Source organism: Oncorhynchus clarkii, chromosome 1, assembly GCF_045791955.1.
Source record: "Oncorhynchus clarkii lewisi isolate Uvic-CL-2024 chromosome 1, UVic_Ocla_1.0, whole genome shotgun sequence".
In the NCBI taxonomy this organism is placed as follows: domain Eukaryota; kingdom Metazoa; phylum Chordata; class Actinopteri; order Salmoniformes; family Salmonidae; genus Oncorhynchus; species Oncorhynchus clarkii.
Genome location: NC_092147.1, coordinates 49,962,360 through 49,981,498, shown reverse-complemented (window position 1 = coordinate 49,981,498; position 19,139 = coordinate 49,962,360). Strand labels below are relative to the sequence as shown.

The 19,139-nt window shown below is 42.0% G+C and overlaps 1 protein-coding gene across 1 annotated transcript; it reads left to right on the top strand.

Annotated features, from left to right (window-relative positions):
• The first annotated feature begins 5,509 nt into the window (after nucleotides 1–5,509).
• LOC139408449 (G1/S-specific cyclin-D1-like) lies at nucleotides 5,510–17,116 on the top strand. Its single transcript, XM_071152365.1, has 5 exons — nucleotides 5,510–6,043; nucleotides 7,079–7,294; nucleotides 7,685–7,844; nucleotides 10,360–10,508; nucleotides 14,700–17,116. Exons 1-5 carry the CDS (start codon nucleotides 5,846–5,848, stop codon nucleotides 14,853–14,855), a joined length of 879 nt encoding a protein of 292 aa, XP_071008466.1. The 5' UTR covers nucleotides 5,510–5,845; the 3' UTR covers nucleotides 14,856–17,116.
• Nucleotides 17,117–19,139: the final 2,023 nt, after the last annotated feature.

Here is a 19,139-nt window from a genome sequence, read left to right as displayed (position 1 = left end):
TACTTGTTACATTATGAAAGAAAACATTTCCTAATCACACACTTATCAAGAGAACATCCCTGGTCATCCCTACTGCCTCTGATCTGGTGGACTCACATAACACCAATGCTTAATTTGTAAATGATGTCTGAGTGTTTTATTGTGCCCCTAGCTATGCGTAAATAAAAGGGAAAAAAGATAATTGTGTGATTTTGATCATATTTTTGGTATTATTTGATAATTTTATATATTTTACTTGTTATAAGGCCACACAGAGTGCCAGAGATAATTACAGATACCTGTGATAATCTCAAGTATCCCAAAAGGCCACCACATGTCATCTTATAAAATTCCCACCCAAAGCTACCAGCATTCTGGTAGTTTACTGGCAAACTTCTAACGATTACAGTAATATACCCTCCCTTTGTTTTTCTATCTGTTTTGCTTAAAATAATGAATTTGAAATGCTTTATACTTTTACTTTTGATACTTCAGTATATTTGAGCAATTCCATTTAACTTTTGATACTTAAGCTTATTTAAAACCAAATACTTTTAGACTTTAACAGAAGTAGTATTTTACTGGGTGACTTTCACTTTTAGTTGAGTCATTTTCTATTAAAGGTATCTTTACTTTTACTCAAGTATGACAATTTAGTACTTTTTCCACCTCTGCCCCTTGTCATAGTGCACTATGAAGGGAAAAGGGTGCATTTGGGACGCATGTACAGAGAGACGGGGGAGAGAATGTAGCCCTAGAGGTCAGTTGAAACTTACAGCAGGAATGAAGGTATATACTAAACCTCTCACCCACAGGCCACGGCATAACCTCACTACATAATCAAGTCATTAAGCTTGAATACAAAAAACAAAGTTCATTTCAACAAGCAACACTGCACTGGGGAAAGTGTGATGATAGTCCCTCCTGTAAGCATTGACAGAGACTCTTGTCCTAACTATTGCTAATGACTGCTAATCATTATTGCTAGTGACTTCTTACCCATTTGAATAATGATATTATTAACAGAAACATAACAACTAATGAAGAACATGGTAAACACTGATAAAATGAAGACAAAGATTGCTAAGACAAAGATTCAGTTCAAGACCTATATGGGTCCAGTAAACTAAGAGCGCGCTTAGGACAGGACCAAAATAACCCTGACCCTAACCAAGATGATCCAGGCCATGCTGCACAAAGATATCCGGGCATCAAAATGTAACTGCCTTTGTTGCTTTCACGGGCCAATGTCACTCCCTTTCTCTTTAAATACTTACTTCACTTGGAACCTTTGACACAGGTTATGAGAGAAATTCAAACTCCCTCCTACGAGTTCGAGATTCTTTGGGTTTGGAATCACTTCAAGTAGAGTTGATTCACAGCTAATGGGGTCACGGTGTCGTGGTCAGAAGACTGAGAGTAGTGGACATTAATCTCGTATTGCCGTTACATGGTACTCTTACCACTCCCTATGTAATTGACCTTCCATTATGCTGTGTGATTTATGGGGTTGTCAAAGGTTCAGACTTCTTCAAGGAACTGTCATTTATATTCACATGGAGATCTGAGGTATGGCTAAAGATTTAGCCCAAAGGGTGCTCTTTCATAAATAATTTATTCTGATGTTGTTTCACATCAACACTGGCAATGACGATAATTTCACATTCCATTTGAGTTTATTTTGTTATCCATGGCAACTAAAAACAGCCAGCCCCGCTGGCAGCGAATGAGCAGCGATTCCTCAAGCACACCTACATGTGTATGGCACAGAGAGTGCAGAGGAAGACGCCAGGGCAGTGGCAGAATAAATATCATTAGATCACATGATTACACATTGTTGATTGTGCATCCTGAATGTTCTCTTTCTCCACGAGTCCTCCTTCCACACACCATGTAGTCGTCAATGGTCTCTGGCCTCTAACAAGCCATCCACTGACTGGGATGCAGCAGGAACGCGGGGAAAACTAAACCGCCCTTACCCTGCCACCTCCACCTCACCCACTCTACTCTCCTGGAACTGAAGTCAAGCTGCCCTACACAGGGCCAGCTTTGTCACAGAGACCCACACCTCCTCTGCTGCTCATATGTGGCAATAGACCAGGAAGTCACGGTGAAATAAGAGAAGTACACAGTAGTCTCTCAATTGTACTGTCTTACCCCCATTTGGTCTATTCCCCCTGAACATACCAACAGGAAGAATCACTCTGTGTAGCCTAACCTATCCTCATCCATAGACGCTAACTGCTTTAGGGCCAATTGACGATAGTATCTTCTGAAATAGGGGAGTTTAGTTAAAAGCGCCAAAGCTTGCTCTAAAGATGAACACGCATGGCTTGCGGTACGGCTTTGGAAACATGTAATGTTTCATGTCAGCAAGAAATCATTTTCAAAAAACAAAAGGTTAAATTACGACACAACTTTACAGGGTTAGGGTTGCCACACGGGCATATGTCCATGTTACAACGCTTGTTTACGCAGAACAGGCCGAAGACAGAGTGAACAATTATTATTTTGTTATTAAACAAGGCAATTCAGTTAAGAACAAATTCTTATTTATAATGGCAGCCTTCAGGGGATCAGTGGGTTTACTGCCTTGTTCAGGGGCAGAACGACAGATTTGTACCATGTCAGCTCAGGGATTCGATCGAGCAACCTTTTGGTTACTGGCCCAACAGTCCAACCACTAGGCTACCTGCCACCCCTGTGCTAATTAGCAATCTGCCTCTCCGAACACCTGTGTGTAATGGGAAGATGGACGCCGCAAAAGTATTGTCACTGAAAAATACTGACGGCTGTAACTGTGTTAAAACGGGTTAAAACAGTGTACAGTAAGGGAATATTTAGCCTTTCTGAACGTACACTGAGTGCACAAAACATTAGGAACACCTTCCTAATATTTATTTGCACCTCCTTTTGCCTTCAAAACAGCCTCAATTCATCTGGGAATGGACTCTACAAGGTCCCAAAAATGTTCCACAGGGATGCTGGCCCATATTAACTCCAGTGCTTCCCACAGATGTGTCAAGTTGGCTGGATGTCCTTTGGGTGTTGGATCCATTCTTGATACACACAGGAAACTGTTGTGCGTGAAAACAAAAACAGCAGCATTGCAGTTCTTCACACACTCAAACTGGTGTGCCTGGCACTCACTACCAAACCCCGTTCAAAGACATTTACATCTTTTGTTTTGCCCATTCAGCCTCTATAAACACAACACTGGTCCCATGTTTCATGAGCTGAAATAAAAGATCCCAGAGATTTTCCATTCGCACAAAAAGCGTATTTCTCTCAAATGTTGTGGACAAAATGATTGACATCCCTGTTAGTGAGCATTTCTCCTTTGTCAAAATAATCCATCCACCTGACAGGTGTGGCATATCAAGAAGCTGAATAAAAGCATTACCATTACACAGGTGCACCTTGTGTTGGAGGCAATAAAAGGCCACTCTAAAATGTGCAGTTTTGTCACACAACACAATGCCACATATGTGTCATGTTTTGAGGGAGCATGCAATTGGCATGCTGACTGCAGGAATGTCCACCAGAGCTGTTGCCAGAGAATTGAATGTTGCCAGATGATTTTCTCTACCATAAGCCACTTCCAACATCGTTCTAGAGAATTTGACAGTACTTCCAACCGGCCTCACAACCGCAGACCATGTGTAACCACGCCAGCCCAGGACCTCCACATCCAGTTTCTTCACATGTGGGATAGTCTGAGACCAGCCAGTTGGTCAGCTGATGAAACTTGGGGATTGCACAACCAAATAATCTCTTCACAAACTGTCAGAAACCATCTCATGGAAGCTCATCTGCAAGCTTGTTGTCCTCACCAGGATCTTGACCTGACTGATCTTAACCGACTTCAGTGGGCAAAAGCTCACCTTCGATCGCCACTAGCACGCTGGAGAGGTGTGTTCTTCATGGATGAATCCCGGTTTAAACTGTACCCGGGCAGATGGTAGACAGCGTGTATGGCATTGGTGTGGGCTGATGTCAACGTTGTGAACCGAGTGCCCCATTGTGGCGGTGGGCATAAGCTACGGACAACAGACACAATTGCATTTTATCAAAGGCAATTTGAATGCATAGAGCTACCGTGACGAGATCCTGAGGCCCATTGTCGTGCCATTCATCCGGCCCCATCAACATGTACGACAGCATGTTTTAGTTCCCGCCACTGTCCAACAACTTCGCGTAGCCATTGAAGAGGAGTGGGACAACATTCCACAGGCCACAATTAACAGCCCGATCAACTCTATGTGAAGGAGATGTGTCTCGCATGAGATAAATGGTCGTCACACCAGTTACTGACTGGTTTTCTGATCCAAGACCCTTTTTTTTAAAGGTATCTATGACCAACAGATGTATGTTTGTATTGCCAGTCATGTGAAATCCATAGATGAGGGCCTAATGACTGATTCACTTACATGAACTGTAACTCAGTCAAATAGTTTTAATTGCTGCATGTTTCATTTACATTTTTGTTCAGTGTATTAATGTGAATAATCAAAAGGTAGTTATGTCTTCACAATAGTATCAACAGGTGTCTTGTGTGACTTAGTTGGTAGAGCATGAAGCTTACAACAACCAGGGTCGTGGCTTCGATTCACATGAGGAACATGTATGAAAATGAATGTCCTCACTACCTGCTGTTGAATGACCAAAATGTAAACATGATGTGGACTGTTTTCACTGCAATTCTCAGTGTAAAAGGTAAAACACTATTTTGCTGTGTGAAGTTTTCAATTTTGATTTCCACACTATTTTTTACTTTAGTTTTCATTGCCTATGGTTTTCATTTAGTTTAATAGTTTGTCTAGTCCTGATTATTGCCATTTAGCTAAATAGTCTAGTTACAAGATGTTATGTTGGCGCTTTTCATTGGAGTTTTACGGCTGGCTTATATATACCAAATAATATTTGTTAAATTTCTTATTTTTTTTCAGATTCAGATTCACAATTGAAAACAAATATTTGCCTTGCTATCATGACAATGAACACGTGTGCAGAGATAGAATAATAATAATAATCATCATATTCATCATCGTCCTCATCATCCTACTCAAAACAAACGGTATTGGTCGCATTCACATATTTAGCTGATGTTACCGTGGGTGCACCCAACTGTTCAGTAATACCTGACGATACAAAACAATACATGCACATAAAAAATAAAAATAGAATAACCCAATTGTACAACTAATAACGCTATTATTAGCCTAGGTTCCTCCTTCCTCTACTTCTTATTTTTTGGATGTGGGGGGGGGGGGGGCTACTATGCTTGTACTTGTAGGCCTAGTTAATATTAGGCAAAGTACTTGTTGTGCAGGGGTAAAAAAAAAAAAAAGAGGCCACACGAACAATAAAGGTTACATGAGTTCTCCAATCCAGCCACCGAGCATCTCTGCTTCCCCCACTGGTACCTCGCAGTAGCTACAATCAGACCCTCGCCTAGTCTACTGCCTCCAGAAACGGACCTGAGACCTCCCACTTCCAATAGGCCATACGCTGGCGGCGATGGGAAGGGACTATAAACTTATGTGGAATAGCGTTCTAAAACGTGCCCCCTTCTTTGAGGCGGACCTCTCTTTTTGGGCCTCTCTCTCTCTCCCTCTCTCTCTCTCCCTCTCGCCTTTGATCTGCTCCATAACCAACCTACATAACAACAGTCACGTCATTTCCCCAGTGCGCGGAGGGGAGGGGAGTTTATTGAGGGAAGCTGATCAAAGTTTGGTGGCCTCCTGAGAGCTTCGACACAGCAGTCGCAGCAGACAGAGGCAAAGCAACGTCCACGGAACTTTTTGGGGGAAGCAATAGTTCAGACTCTCTTTCAGTCTCTCTCATTGCTCGAGCGACTGCCGGAATGGAACACCTGTTGCTGTGCTGTGAAGTGGAGACCATCCGGAGAGCTTACCAAGACTCGAACCTGCTCAACGACAGAGTTCTGCAGACCATGCTAAAAGCGGAAGACAATTATCTCCCCGCAACGAACTACTTCAAATGTGTACAGAAAGAGATTGTACCCTGCATGAGGAGAATTGTTGCTACGTGGATGCTGGAGGTTTGTGCAAGAAACCGTTTCTAACAGATCCATATCATTCAATTATCTGAATCATCTCACTGGCCTATGCCCTTTGGAATATTGGCAAAATACATGACTACCATGCAACTATAACGATTGCTTGTCCTGTGTTGTTCATGTCATGTGTTTATTACATTATTCACCCAGCGATAGCTTAAACTTTGGACTTAATTAGAGGTTGTCTGTGTGACTCATTGAGCCTTATTTTTACCTGACGCATGCTGCAAAGGACGCCAAAATTTCCTCTTGGATTATATTCAAGTGAACAAAATGTTACACTTTAGTATTATTATCTTCTTAACTAATGTCAATGTACACGTACTGTATGCCGTCACGTAGTGCCAGTATTCGCCCTCTTTGTTTGCTTGTGGTTTATAGCACTACTTTGTGGTTTAAAAAGTGTAATAACCATGTCACAGCTGTTTTCCATATCGTCACCGACATCGGATGCATTTGAAACGTTGTTTCTATTGTTAAGTTGCCACTTGATAAAGCAAACGTTGCCTACATAATTGTTCTTAAGAGTTGAAGCAACTGAACAAGTCGATTTGGGAGCTTGAAAGGGTCGCCTCTAAAATTGGTTAATAGCTTCGATCCCTTTCGAGAGACTGTAATAAAGGTGACATATTATGTAAGACGGCACATTGATTAACATTAACCGGGTAAAAATGTTTTCATGATGTGGAAGATTATATTTCAAATTATTTTAAAAAAAGTTGCATGCTGTTATGAGATGTGTGCGCATGCTGCTTGTCCAGTTTCTAGTGGCTTACAAATATAGTTCATTTTGAACATTATTATTTGAGATATTCGGAATATGACACTTCTGTCCGATAAAACAAAAGCATAATAACGTTTACACGCCCATGTTACATTCTAAAACAATTTAGAAATATTTTAAAATATTTTTTGAAAATATGGCGAATGACAATATGGCTCTGCAAGCCATGCGCTTGCCTTGCAGAGACTGGATGTGTTAAACCTTAGCCTAACTCGTTTTGCTTTTGATTCCAGGTCTGTGAGGAACAGAAATGCGAAGAGGAGGTTTTTCCCCTAGCTATGAATTTTTTAGACAGATATTTGTCTGTTGAACCCACAAAGAAGACTCGACTACAGTTATTGGGCGCTACATGCATGTTTCTGGCGTCTAAAATGAAGGAGACCATTCCTCTAACAGCTGTGAAGTTGTGCATATACACAGACAATTCCATCCGGACGGGCGAGTTGCTGGTAATTTGACTTCCGCATCATGTTCTCATTAGCTATAACCAACACATGTAGATTATGTTTAGGACGTATTGTACAAATGTAGTATGCTGTTTTTGACATATTTGAACTATGACTATAATTTATTATAAGTGGATTATTTTCAGTTTAGCCAAAGTTAACTTTGGGAGATACATCATTTTAAACGAGAAAATAACTGAAATTCTGTAACAAAAAATGTCTTAAACCTACTTCCCGTATCATCAATGATTGTCATTGTCATGGCACTGGCACCATGGCAGAGCATAGGCCTGTGTGGAGCATGTCCTCCCTCTAGTGGTGTGTTGGTTTCTTGAACCCTTGCAGGTGTCCTACTACATATATTCTCTCTCTCTCTTCCTATCTCCTCTACAGCAAATGGAACTACTGGTATTGAACAAGCTGAAATGGGATCTAGCCTCAGTTACTCCGCACGATTTCATAGACCACTTCCTCTCCAAGCTACCCATCCATCAGGACACCAAGCAAATCCTGTGCAAGCATGCCCAGACCTTTGTGGCTCTCTGTGCTACAGGTATGCATTGGAGTCCCACCACCACCTGCCTGTTGTTACACTGCTGACTGCTCTGCTGTTTAGTGCTGTTAACTTAGGAGGAGGTTGTAATCCTACATGTCCCCGTGGGTTTTAGATGTACTGATGTGGAGTACTACTGTGAAGACGGGGGGGGGGGGGGGGGGGGTTCCAAAAGGCAAGCGGTTGAGTTGACGTTTGTCAATGGCATGACAACTCCCATACTCGTGTAACAGTTGTGCCGTTATCTTTTGCTAAACTTGATTCGAACCACTTGACTTGGCGTTTTGGTAAAGGGAAGAGGTTTGGTTTGGCGTAAGACGGTTCTGGTAAATACAGCAGACGCTGGACACATTCCAGACACGTTGCGTTCGTTCGTGAGCAGGCCCCGCGAAGCTGTCTTACTGCAGCAATATACTTCGACGTAGCTGCTGTTACCCTGTCCAATGTCGACCCTTTGGACTAAGCTTTAGCATAAGCCTGCACAATAGAAGGCCTGGACCCCAACAGCAGGCGGTTTTTACTTCAGGTTTATATTGAAGAGAAGTCCTGCTCTGTAGGTTTCCAACCTTGCGTTGCTTTCCCTCAACAGCATTTGATTTGTGTTAGAGTAAGCCCCTCTGCCTTGTGGTAGGTCAGGGGGAGGACTTAACTCAACGCGCTGTTTGAAGTTAGTGCTTAATGTAATCGATTGAATGGGCCTATTGGCCTAGGCCCTGCCCTGTTCTGTTGTGCACCCATGGTGGCATGGAGATTTTTTTAAAATAAAAAAAGGTCCTGGCCTCTCTTTAGGTAGTGGAAGTGAAGGGAATTAAGAAACGCTTTTCCGTAAAGGATCACTTACAACAGTTTACTCCAATTGTATGAAATAATCTAGACAAACAGAATAAGGGAGGGAGGGAATGACAGGGGGAGTGTGTGAAAGCATGTTGAAGATCCTGTATGTGCTATTTGCGTTGCGTAAAGGAAGGCACTTCACGAGTTCGGACCTGCTGCAACATTGTTGGTATCAGGAGTGTGTTTTAATATTCTTTGATGCACCTCTGTGACATTCATTTACTTCCTTCATCTTGCTGGCAATAGAAGAAATGTATCCGCTTTTTATATCTTCCTTTTCTTCTGAGACTGTGGAGTCTCTTGCCTGATATTTGTCCTTAAGAGCAGCTGCTGGCTGGCATTCCTTGCATTCATCTTGAGGGTTGCAAGCATTTATTTCCTTTCTCTTTTATAGGGAGGCTAGGATTGGGCAGATCTAGTGGGGATATGGGCCTGGATAATGGCTCTCTGGCTTGCCTTTATGCGAGTTCAATTAATCTCGCAGCGCTCTTCCTCAACCCTCCTCTCTAAACTCTCTGTGGTGCAGGCCCTTGCAATGGGAGCTCACTCACAATGATGCCCCAGCCCCACACCCATTGGGCTGGGGGGGGGGGGGGGTGTAAAGGGGGCTCGTCTCCTAGACTGAGAGGCCCCCTAATTAATATGGTAAAATTAATGGTCTGAGCCTGGTGATTAGACCTGTTGTTTCACACAATGTGCATCGTCTGAGGAGCCCCTCTGTGTGTGTGTGTGTGTGTGTGTGTGTGTGTGTGTGTGTGTGTGTGTGTGTGTGTGCGCACATGTGGTGCGTGTGTGAGCGCCCCTGCCTGGAGTAGATTTATTGTCTCTCTAAGCACTTGAAAAGAGGAAGTGAGACATGATCTTTCCAGAGAGGGGTCCAAGCCAAGCGAGTTGAAGAGTGATTTATTGCATACTGAGGCTGTCGAGAAGGGGAAAGGGGGTTTGGGCTTGAGGTGGAGGGGGAGAAGAGGGTCTGGGGAGAATACATCTGCATTTCATGAGCTTGTCTCTTTCTCTCTGTGTGATTGTCAAGCAGTTCTTGGGGTGAATAGATCATTTATCACCAACATCAGATTCCAGCAATATGTCTTACCTCTTATTTGATTGTCATTTGTTGTATCTGCTCCTCCTTGCTCTTAACAGAGTGTTGTATGTATGCAAATTTGAGGCTACAGAGACGAGGATAGAGAGAGTAGGAGGGGGTGACGGCTATAGGAGTGTAATGGGGGAGGGGGCAGTGTGACTGGGACCTACAGCATAGCTCCTCAGTTGCAGTCAGGGCACATTGCCACATGTCAGCATGGTGGCTCTGTTCTGATTCTGTTGGATGCACAGTGTCTCTCTCCTCTCTGCCTTGCCATTATCTGGTTGTGCCACATTACGCTGCCTCGTCCCACCTCCTTCCTCTCAGCCCTCTCTCCCTCCCCCACACCTCCGCCTCGCCCCTCACTGCCAGGGTGTCATCTCTCTTTTGTTGTCGCACCCGTGTCAATGGCCTGAGCTGCCGCTCTGAAGCCAGTGAGCTGCCCCATTAGCAAGGTTGTTGTGTGAATTATTTGCGGATCAAATGCCTTGCTTCGGGAATTTGACCTGTTGCCTCTGACCCGCTCTCTCTCTCTCTCTCTCTCTCTCTCTCTCTCTCTCTCTCTCTCTCTCTCTCTTTTCCTTTTCTCTCCACCAGATGTCAAATTCATTGCCAACCCTCCGTCAATGATCGCAGCGGGCAGTGTGGCGGCTGCTGTCCAGGGGCTGAATCTGAAGAGCATGGACGATGCACTGTCATCCCAGCAACTCACTGACTTCCTGTCTCAAGTCATCAGAAGTGACCCGGTATGCAAGGACAACCAAGTCTCATGCAAAAATGTTGAAAGTGAACATATAGCTTAGAAATGTGACAAGAGAGCCTAATATAGTAAACGTGCAACCATTCTGCCTAGCTTTGCAAATGGAATGAATGGCCGTCTTTTATCTTCCACAGATTTCCTTTTATTGATCGGATTGCTTCCACTGTGTGGTAACTCGTGGGGGAGAGGGGGTGACAGTAGAACAAGAGAGGAGTAGTCCTGAGCATTAACCCGAGGTATCAGTTGCCCGGGTCTCCCACGGGAGCAACCAACATCTTAGATCATTAGAGCAAGAGGAAATTCCCTCTTGGGCCGAGGGCAGACACTGGTTTTGAAGTTCGTAGGCAGGGTTACCTCATCATGTGACCATGACTGACTCATGTCTGCTATACCTGCTTTGTAAAAGAGACCGAAGAATGCGTTATTGAGAAGGATAGAGAGCAGTTACTTCGCATGGTATCTCTCTCTACCTGAAAGTACATGATCTCAGTGATTGTTAGATGGTATTCAGCAGTCATAAAAGTGTGCCTTATTTACTTTGAAGAACGACTATTATAGTGATTTTGTTAGACAGCGTGGGGCAGCAGCTCTATAGAGATGAGATGATGACTTGGAATGAAGTAGTAAAGTCATCAAATAAAACAAGTGTAATATACACAACAACTGAAATATTTTGTTCAAGTAATGTGAATAAATGATGGTTAATAAGTGATGTAATGGGCAATCACTAACATCATGGAATTTTTTTATAAAAAAAATATTCTGTGTTGTTACAGCATTCAACTCCCATAATGCATGTTGCATTTAATGTTTAAAAAACATAAATAAGCAAAACCGGAGTCGTTTAAAAAAAAAAAATTATAATCAAAACAAACCCGAACCGACCTCAAAAAGTACTAATCACTCAGCACTAGAGGAAAGAGAGAGAGAGAGATCTGAGAGACAGGGGATGTAGAGCAGCAGGTAGCCAGGCCATAAACCCTGTCTCTGAATGAGGTCAGGAAATGAGAGGCGAGCGAACAGTCCCTCACTCCATTGCAGTCGACGACAACGTGCAAAAGTTCTCGCTCGTTGTCCCCTTTGTCATTGATGCAGGAGGCCAGGCTCTTGTGGAGTCCAAAAGGAAAGGAGGAAGAAAAAAGAAAGAGGCACCATGAATAAATGCACTTTCCTTGCAACTACAAAGTCAGTTGTGTATATTTGCATCACAAACACAGGACACAACTCAGTCCTAATGTCATATTTTAGTACATACAGTGGCTTGCGAAAGTATTCACACCCCTTGGTGTTTTTTCTATTTTGTTGCCTTACAACCTGGAATTGTGTCATTTGATTTACACAACATGCCTACCACTTTGAAGATGCAAAATATTTTTTATTGTGAAACAAACAACAAATAAGACAAAAAAAACGGAACACTTGAGCGTGCATGACTATTCACCCCCCTAAAGTCAATACTTTGTGGAGCCACCTTTTGCAGCAATTACAGCTGCAAGTCTCTTGGGGTATGTCTCTATAAGCTTGGCACATCTAGCCACTGGGATTTTTGGCCATTCTTCAAGGTAAAACTGCTCCAGCTCCTTTATGTTGGATGGGTTCTGCTGGTGTACAGCAATCTTTAAGTCATACCACAGATTCTCAATTGGATTGAGGTCTGGGCTTTGACTAGGCCATTCCAAACCATTTAAATGTTTCCCCTTAAACCACTCAAGTCTTGCTTTAGTAGTATGCTTAGGGTAATTGTCCTGCTGGAAGGTGAATATCCGTCCCAGTCTCAAATCTCTGGAAGACTGAAACAGGTTTACCTCAAGAATTTCGCTGTATTTAGCGCAATCCATCATTCCTTCAATTCTGACCAGTTTCCCTGTCCCTGACAATGAAAAACATCCCCACAGCATGATGCTGCCACCACCGTGTTCCCCACCGTGGGGATGGTGTTCTCGGGGTGATGAGAGGTGTTGGGTTTGCGTCAGACATAGCGTTTATCTTGATGGCTAAAAAGCTCAATTTTAGTCTCATCTGACCAGAGTACCTTCTTCCATATGTTTGGGGAGTCTTCCACATGCCTTTTGGCGAACACCGAACGTGTTTTGTTATTTTTTTCTTTCAGCAATGGCTTTTTTTCTGGCCACTCTTCCGTAAAGCCCAGCTCTGTGGAGTGTATGGCTTAAAATGGTCCTATGGACAGATACTCCCATCTCTGCTGTGGAGCTTGCAGCTCGTTCAGGGTTATCTTTTGTCTCTTTGTTGCCTCTCTGATTAATGCCCTCCTTGCTCGGTCTGTGAGTTTTGGTGGGCAGCCCTCTCTTGGCAGGTTTGTTGTGGTGCCATATTCTTTACATTTATTAATAATGGATTTAATGGTGCTCCATGGGATGTTCAAAGTTTCTGATATTTTTTTATAACCCTACCCTGATCTGTACTTCTCCACAATTTTTTTCCCTGACCTGTTTGGAGAGCTCATTCATGGTGCTGCTTTCTTGGTGGTACCCCTTGCTTAGTGTTGTTGCAGACTCTCGGACCTTTCAGAATAGGTGTATATATACTGAGATCATGTGACAGATCAAGTGACACTTAAATAAAGTCCACCTGTGTGCAATATAACTAATAATGTGACTTCTGAAGGTAATTGGTTGCACCAGATATTATTTAGGGGCTTCATAGCAAAGGTGGATGAGTTCTTTTGCAAGGCACTGTAATCTCTCATTATTTCAAAGGAATGTCACAAATTATTATTATTATTATTATTATTATTATTATTATTATACTGAACTAAAATATAAATGCAAATGCAGCAATTTCAAAGGTTTTACTGAGTTCAAATGAGGAAATCAGTCAATTTAAATAAATTCATTTGACCCTAATCTATGGATTTCACATTACTGGGAATACAGATATGCATCTGTTAGTTACAGATACCTTAACAAAATGGGCCTCAGGATCTTGTCAAAGTACTTCTGTGCATTCAAATTGCCATCGATAAAATGCAATTGTGTTCATTGTCCATAGCTCATGCCTGCCCATACCATAACCCCACACACCACCATGGGGCACTTTGTTCACAACGTTGACATCAGTAAGCCGCTCACCCACACAACACCATACACGTGGTCTGCGGTTGTGAGGCCGGGTGGACGTACTGCCAAATTCTCTAAAACAACATTGGAGGCGGCTTATGGTAGAAAAATAAACATTAAATTCTCTGGCAACAGCTCTGGTGGACATTCCTGCAGTCAGCATGCCAATTGCACACTCCCTCAAAACTTTAGACATCTGTGGCATTGTGTTTTGGGACCAAGTTTCACAGTTTAGAGTGACCTTTTATTGTCCCCAGCACAAGGTGCACCTGTGTAATGATCATGCTGTTTAATCAGCTTCTTGATATGCCACACCTGTCAGGTGGATGGATTTTCTTGGCAAAGGAAAAATACTCACTAACAGGGACGTAAACAAATTTGTGTACAACATTTGAGAGAAATAAGCTTTTTGTGCGTACGGGAAAATTTCGGGGGTCTTTGATTTCAGCTCAAGAAAGATGGGACCAACACTTTACATCTTGCGTTTATATTTTTGTTCAGTGTATTGTTATTATTTTAATCAAAGGGTAATATCTAAGTGTTGTATAGTAATAGAATCACTTCTGAAACCTTCCTCACTCACTGGTCTGGCTCTAGTTTCTACAGGTCTCTTTGATCCAGGTAATAAGAACCGTAATCAATAGAATGAGGTCCCTGGGGCTCTCCTTCCACCACCTGACCGAGGGTCTGCCCCTCTTATCCTTCGCCCAATGAATTGCTTTTGCTCCTATTGTTTTGTGTCCAGGAATTGGTGCTAGCAGATTGGGTTTCCAGTCTTTCTGGATGTATTCTCTTCCTCCTAATCCTCACACAGTCACAGCCCTTCCCATTAGAGTGCAACTCTGCCTCTTTGGCTCTGTGTGTTGTCACCACTCCTTAAAGCCTACACAGTATACCGTTGGTACCATGGTCATACCATTCTAATACTGCATATGTTTTTAGATTGTTCCGATTGTTTGAAGATTTATTTTATTAGGCAGGCAAAAAAGTCACCTGTTAGACAAATGTCCATGACTGTAAGTGGTGCTTGTTGCTGAGAGACGAACCAACACGAGTCCTTATGTCATCTCTAACAATGCCTCTCTCTCCCCCCTCTGCAGGATTGTCTACGGGCATGTCAAGAACAGATCGAGTCCTTATTGGAGACCAGTCTCCGTCAGGCCCAACAACACACTGTTTCCATTGACACCAAGAGCATGGATGAGGAGGTCGACCTGTCGTGCACGCCAACGGACGTTAGAGATGTGAACATCTGAGTTGGACAGCCTTTTCTGGTGCTCACTAAGCAGAAGCCATGTATGGAGGATAGGGCTTTGGGGATAGAGGAGAACGCGCTGATTGACACTGTCTCAGCAGCACCGCTCCCACTGACTGCGCTCTCACACACCTGTGCTCGTAGCATAGGGTCTGGCCTGAACATCCTGTCTGGCTCCTAACAGGTGTTGTAAGGGATCAGCCCGGGCTTCATGCGTACACTTGCTCTCTGTCCCCTCACTGGTTTGAGGCAGCATCAATTGGGCATGGTTCCCATTATGTATTTTAGATGAAACAAACTTGAATAAGAAAAAAAAGAAATGTAGTGCTGTATGTACAACAGAATAGACAACTAGAGAATAATGAACTAGGTATTGTTGTTGTTGTTTGGACAGATTGAGCACGATACACCTGCAATTTCTCACGTAAAAAAAGCTAGTCCTGAGTTGTTTGATGACATAGGCGTTTTATGGTATGGTAAACCCGTTTCTAATGGAGGGGCGTTTTTGTTGTCCCTGGTTAGTTTGGTGTGGCCATGCTTGCCTCAACATTTAACCAACTTTGAGATATTGTTTTGAAAATCAGTCTTCTAATCTCCTCTTCTTTTTTTTATGGAGAATGTAACCGTACAATGTTAATTTGTTTAGCGTACTTAAGGCCTCTATTCAATCCATATCGCGGAAGTTCATCGTTACGACAGGTTTGAAATTGAAAGGCAATGTTCCCGCGTTAGCAGAAACTGCATTTACGGTGAACGCTGTATATGTCGACTTAATCAGAAATTACCTTTACATCTTCGATCGCGCAATCTGTAACGCTTCAGCGATACTCATTGAATAGAGCCTTTATTCAATTGTCATCAGAGGTCTGTGGATTACCTAGGCCTCTGTCCTAACTGCTAACACACTGCTTTCCGGAGACAGCAAGCTAACCAGTGAAGTACAGCTACTTCAAAATATCTGCAGGACGTCTAGATCATATTATACTGAATGCTTGCAACATTGCATTCTGCGGCAGAATAATTAGCTAGCTGTCCTGTATGTTCTCTCTATGTAAGCTAACGTAGTCCACAGTCTTTATCGAATTGTAATTCTGTCTTACTATCTAAAAACCATTCCATCAAAAAAAAGCACTTTGGGTCAATAACTCCTTACTGCCTATTTTGAGAAGAACCATATGGGACATGACCTAACATAATGGAATGGTTTGGGAACAACGTCAGCTTCTGGGATGAAGAGTGTTTCTAAACATGGTGTTATGTGGGAATGGCAGGACATATTAGAATGTTTTGGGCAAATCTAATCTATTTGTCTAGCTAAAATTCCTGGACCCATCTTTCCGACATCTTAGTAGTAAAGACAGTGAAAAATGGTAGTCCCATCCACGCAAGAAGGCACCTATCTAAATATTCTCCTCATGGCAGTTGATAACAGACTTTTCTAACAGCTTGAATTGCATCTGAGGCTTGTAATTTGTAGTTACACTAAGAACTATTTATTGCAGAGTATTCTCTGTTCAATGCCAGTGTGGATCATGATGACAGAAGCTATTTCATATATGTAAATATTTCAAAACATTCAATTCAGAGTTGCAAATACATTTTTTACAAATATGTGTAATTTCATCCAATCAAAATACAACATTTTGGCCCTACTTTGAAAGGCATATGAAGTAAAAGTACACTCAAAAGTATTGCTTTGAAATCATTGCATTGGCTTAGTGTACTGAATGTTATTAAGGAAAAACTAGAATTCAAAAGAGGAATGTCTCAAATCTTCCCTTGTCATCAAATGAAAATTGAAAAGGCTTTGAAATCATTTTGCACATATTCAAAGATGTCTTTTGCGTATTGTTGAAGCTGGAAGAAATAACTGAAGTTGCTATGGGGTTGCGAGGTGAGTGATGGGGGGCATAAGGTATGTGGGCAAACGGTTTGATTGTACAGTGACAGAAAAAAAATGGTTAACACTCCTAACAACAAGCTGCTATGGAGGAATATTCCCAGCAAAGTTGCATGACTTTAAATGAAATGAAAATGAAAAGAAAAACAATCCTTCTTTTTCTCAAAGTGTTTGCTGCTATTTTGTGGATATTTGTATTAGTTAAATGTCAATATACTGCCATGTAATAGAATTTCTCATAGAAAATGATGATATTATTGACATTGTCATTTGTAGTGTATTGGAATGTGATCAGATTTTTCTTACTATGTTTTATGATTTCTGCTCTATTCCAAAAAAGAAAAAAAGAAAACGTAAAAAAATAGAGCTCCTGTTTCCTTCACTATACCTCATGCTACAGACAAAAATATCTGATTATTTTGTCTGAGTTTTACTTTAATTCTGACTGTATCTTTTTTTTTATTTGTCTGTCCATTTTGAAAATTTGAATACTATTATCCAAATGGGTCCTTCAGGGAGCTAGTAGAAAGCATTGATTGAACCTGGTGACATAACAACCAACCTGATGTTAGAAAGTTGTTATAACTAGTTTAAAACACCTTTATAACTCCTTTTTAAGCTGTTTCATTAAAAGAGACTATCCCCCATTAGGCCGTTGATGGCCCTTATATATATATATATATATTTATAAAGCTTTTGTACAAATTGAAAACAGATTTTTGTAAATGGCATGTTTACCTATTAAGCCATAGGTTGTTTTCTGATAGCGATTTAACACCGTTTTGATAATAAAAAAAAAATGTACCTCATGTCATCAGCTCGAAACGACCAGAGACATGATGTTATCAATCATGTGTTTTTGCTGCAGCACAATAAAAAATAAATAACCATAAAGACTACTGTCTCTTTTCACTTCCTGGTATGTTAGAGTGTTCCATATGGAGGCAATATTGTTGGTTTTGCCTCAACATAAGTAAATACTTTTCTGGTCTTTGTGACCAAAGTAAAGTAAATACATCTGCTTGGATATGAAGCTGCTATCCAGGTCCTAATCACTTTGATTCCTACCTAGTGGGGGAAATCTGTTGAAGAGACATCAGGTTGCGTATGCATGCGCGTGTGTGTATGTAAGGGGGGTGGGGGGTAAGAGACTGAGAGGGAGAATTGAGAGAAAGGAGCGAGAGAGAAGAGGGACACAGTACATTCTGTTTTGTTATGCATGGAATGCTTTTGAAGGGAGAATTCTGTATAGAGGAATAGAAAGGCTGAAACCCTAATCCTTTCCCACAGGCAAAGACCTCACCAGGATTGGGATTTTGGGGCTTTAGCCTCGAATGATTTGTGGTCAGCCCTGAATCTTTTGCGCTGCTGCGATGGTGTAAAAATAATTTAGTCAGCTGAATGCACCGCTTAGTTCATAGAGCCGTGGTTACGTGAAACTCACAAAGTCATCCAACCGTTATAATACATGCAAAGCAATTGCTGTGTGTTCTCAACTACATTATCATTTCAGCACCGTTTTCATTGGGACAGCGCCATTGCGCCAGTGACATGAAGTGAGGTTGGTGGCTGGGTAAGCACTGGCTATTCTCAAAGCCAGATTTACTGACAAATAAAGCTTGATGAAGCCCATGTTCACCATACAACAGATAGCGCCAACAACCAGAGTGAAATAGGCTATTAATAACCGAAATTGACTTCTTCTTTTTACCAAATCTTTTTACCAAATGAAAATACCATTGTAGCCAAGATAGAAAAACCTTTAATGTTTGCAAATTTAATATCATCTGACAAAATTACACACTGCTCAGCTCAGACATGTTGACTGATGTAGCGTCCACAATGACATGCAAATACACAGGACATTGATATTCATTGTTAGAAAGATTGATATACACTAAGTATACAAAACATTTCCATGACATAGACTGACCAGGTGAATCCAGGTGAAATCTATGATCCCTTATGGATGTCAATTGTTAAATCCACTAGAATCAGTGTAGATGAAGGGGAGGATACAGGTTAAAGGAGGATTTTTAAGCCTTGAGACAATTGAGAGATGGATTGTGTAAGTGTGCCATTTAGAGGGTGCATGGGCAAGACAGAAAATGTAAGAGCCTTTTAATGGAGTATGGTAGTAAGGGTTATGGTATTAGGAGCTAGGTGTGCCGTTTTTTTGTCAAGAACTGCAACTCTGCTGGGGTTTTCACACTCAGCAGCAAACCACCCTCCACTACTGGCTTGCCTCTGAAGCTAAGCAGAGTTGGTCCTGGTTGGCCCCTTGATGGGAGACAAGACGATGCTGGAAGAGGTGTTAGAGGACCAATAGGAGGCAACTAGGGCAGTGATATGGGACATTTCCCTGTGTAGGGTGTCCTCTTTCAG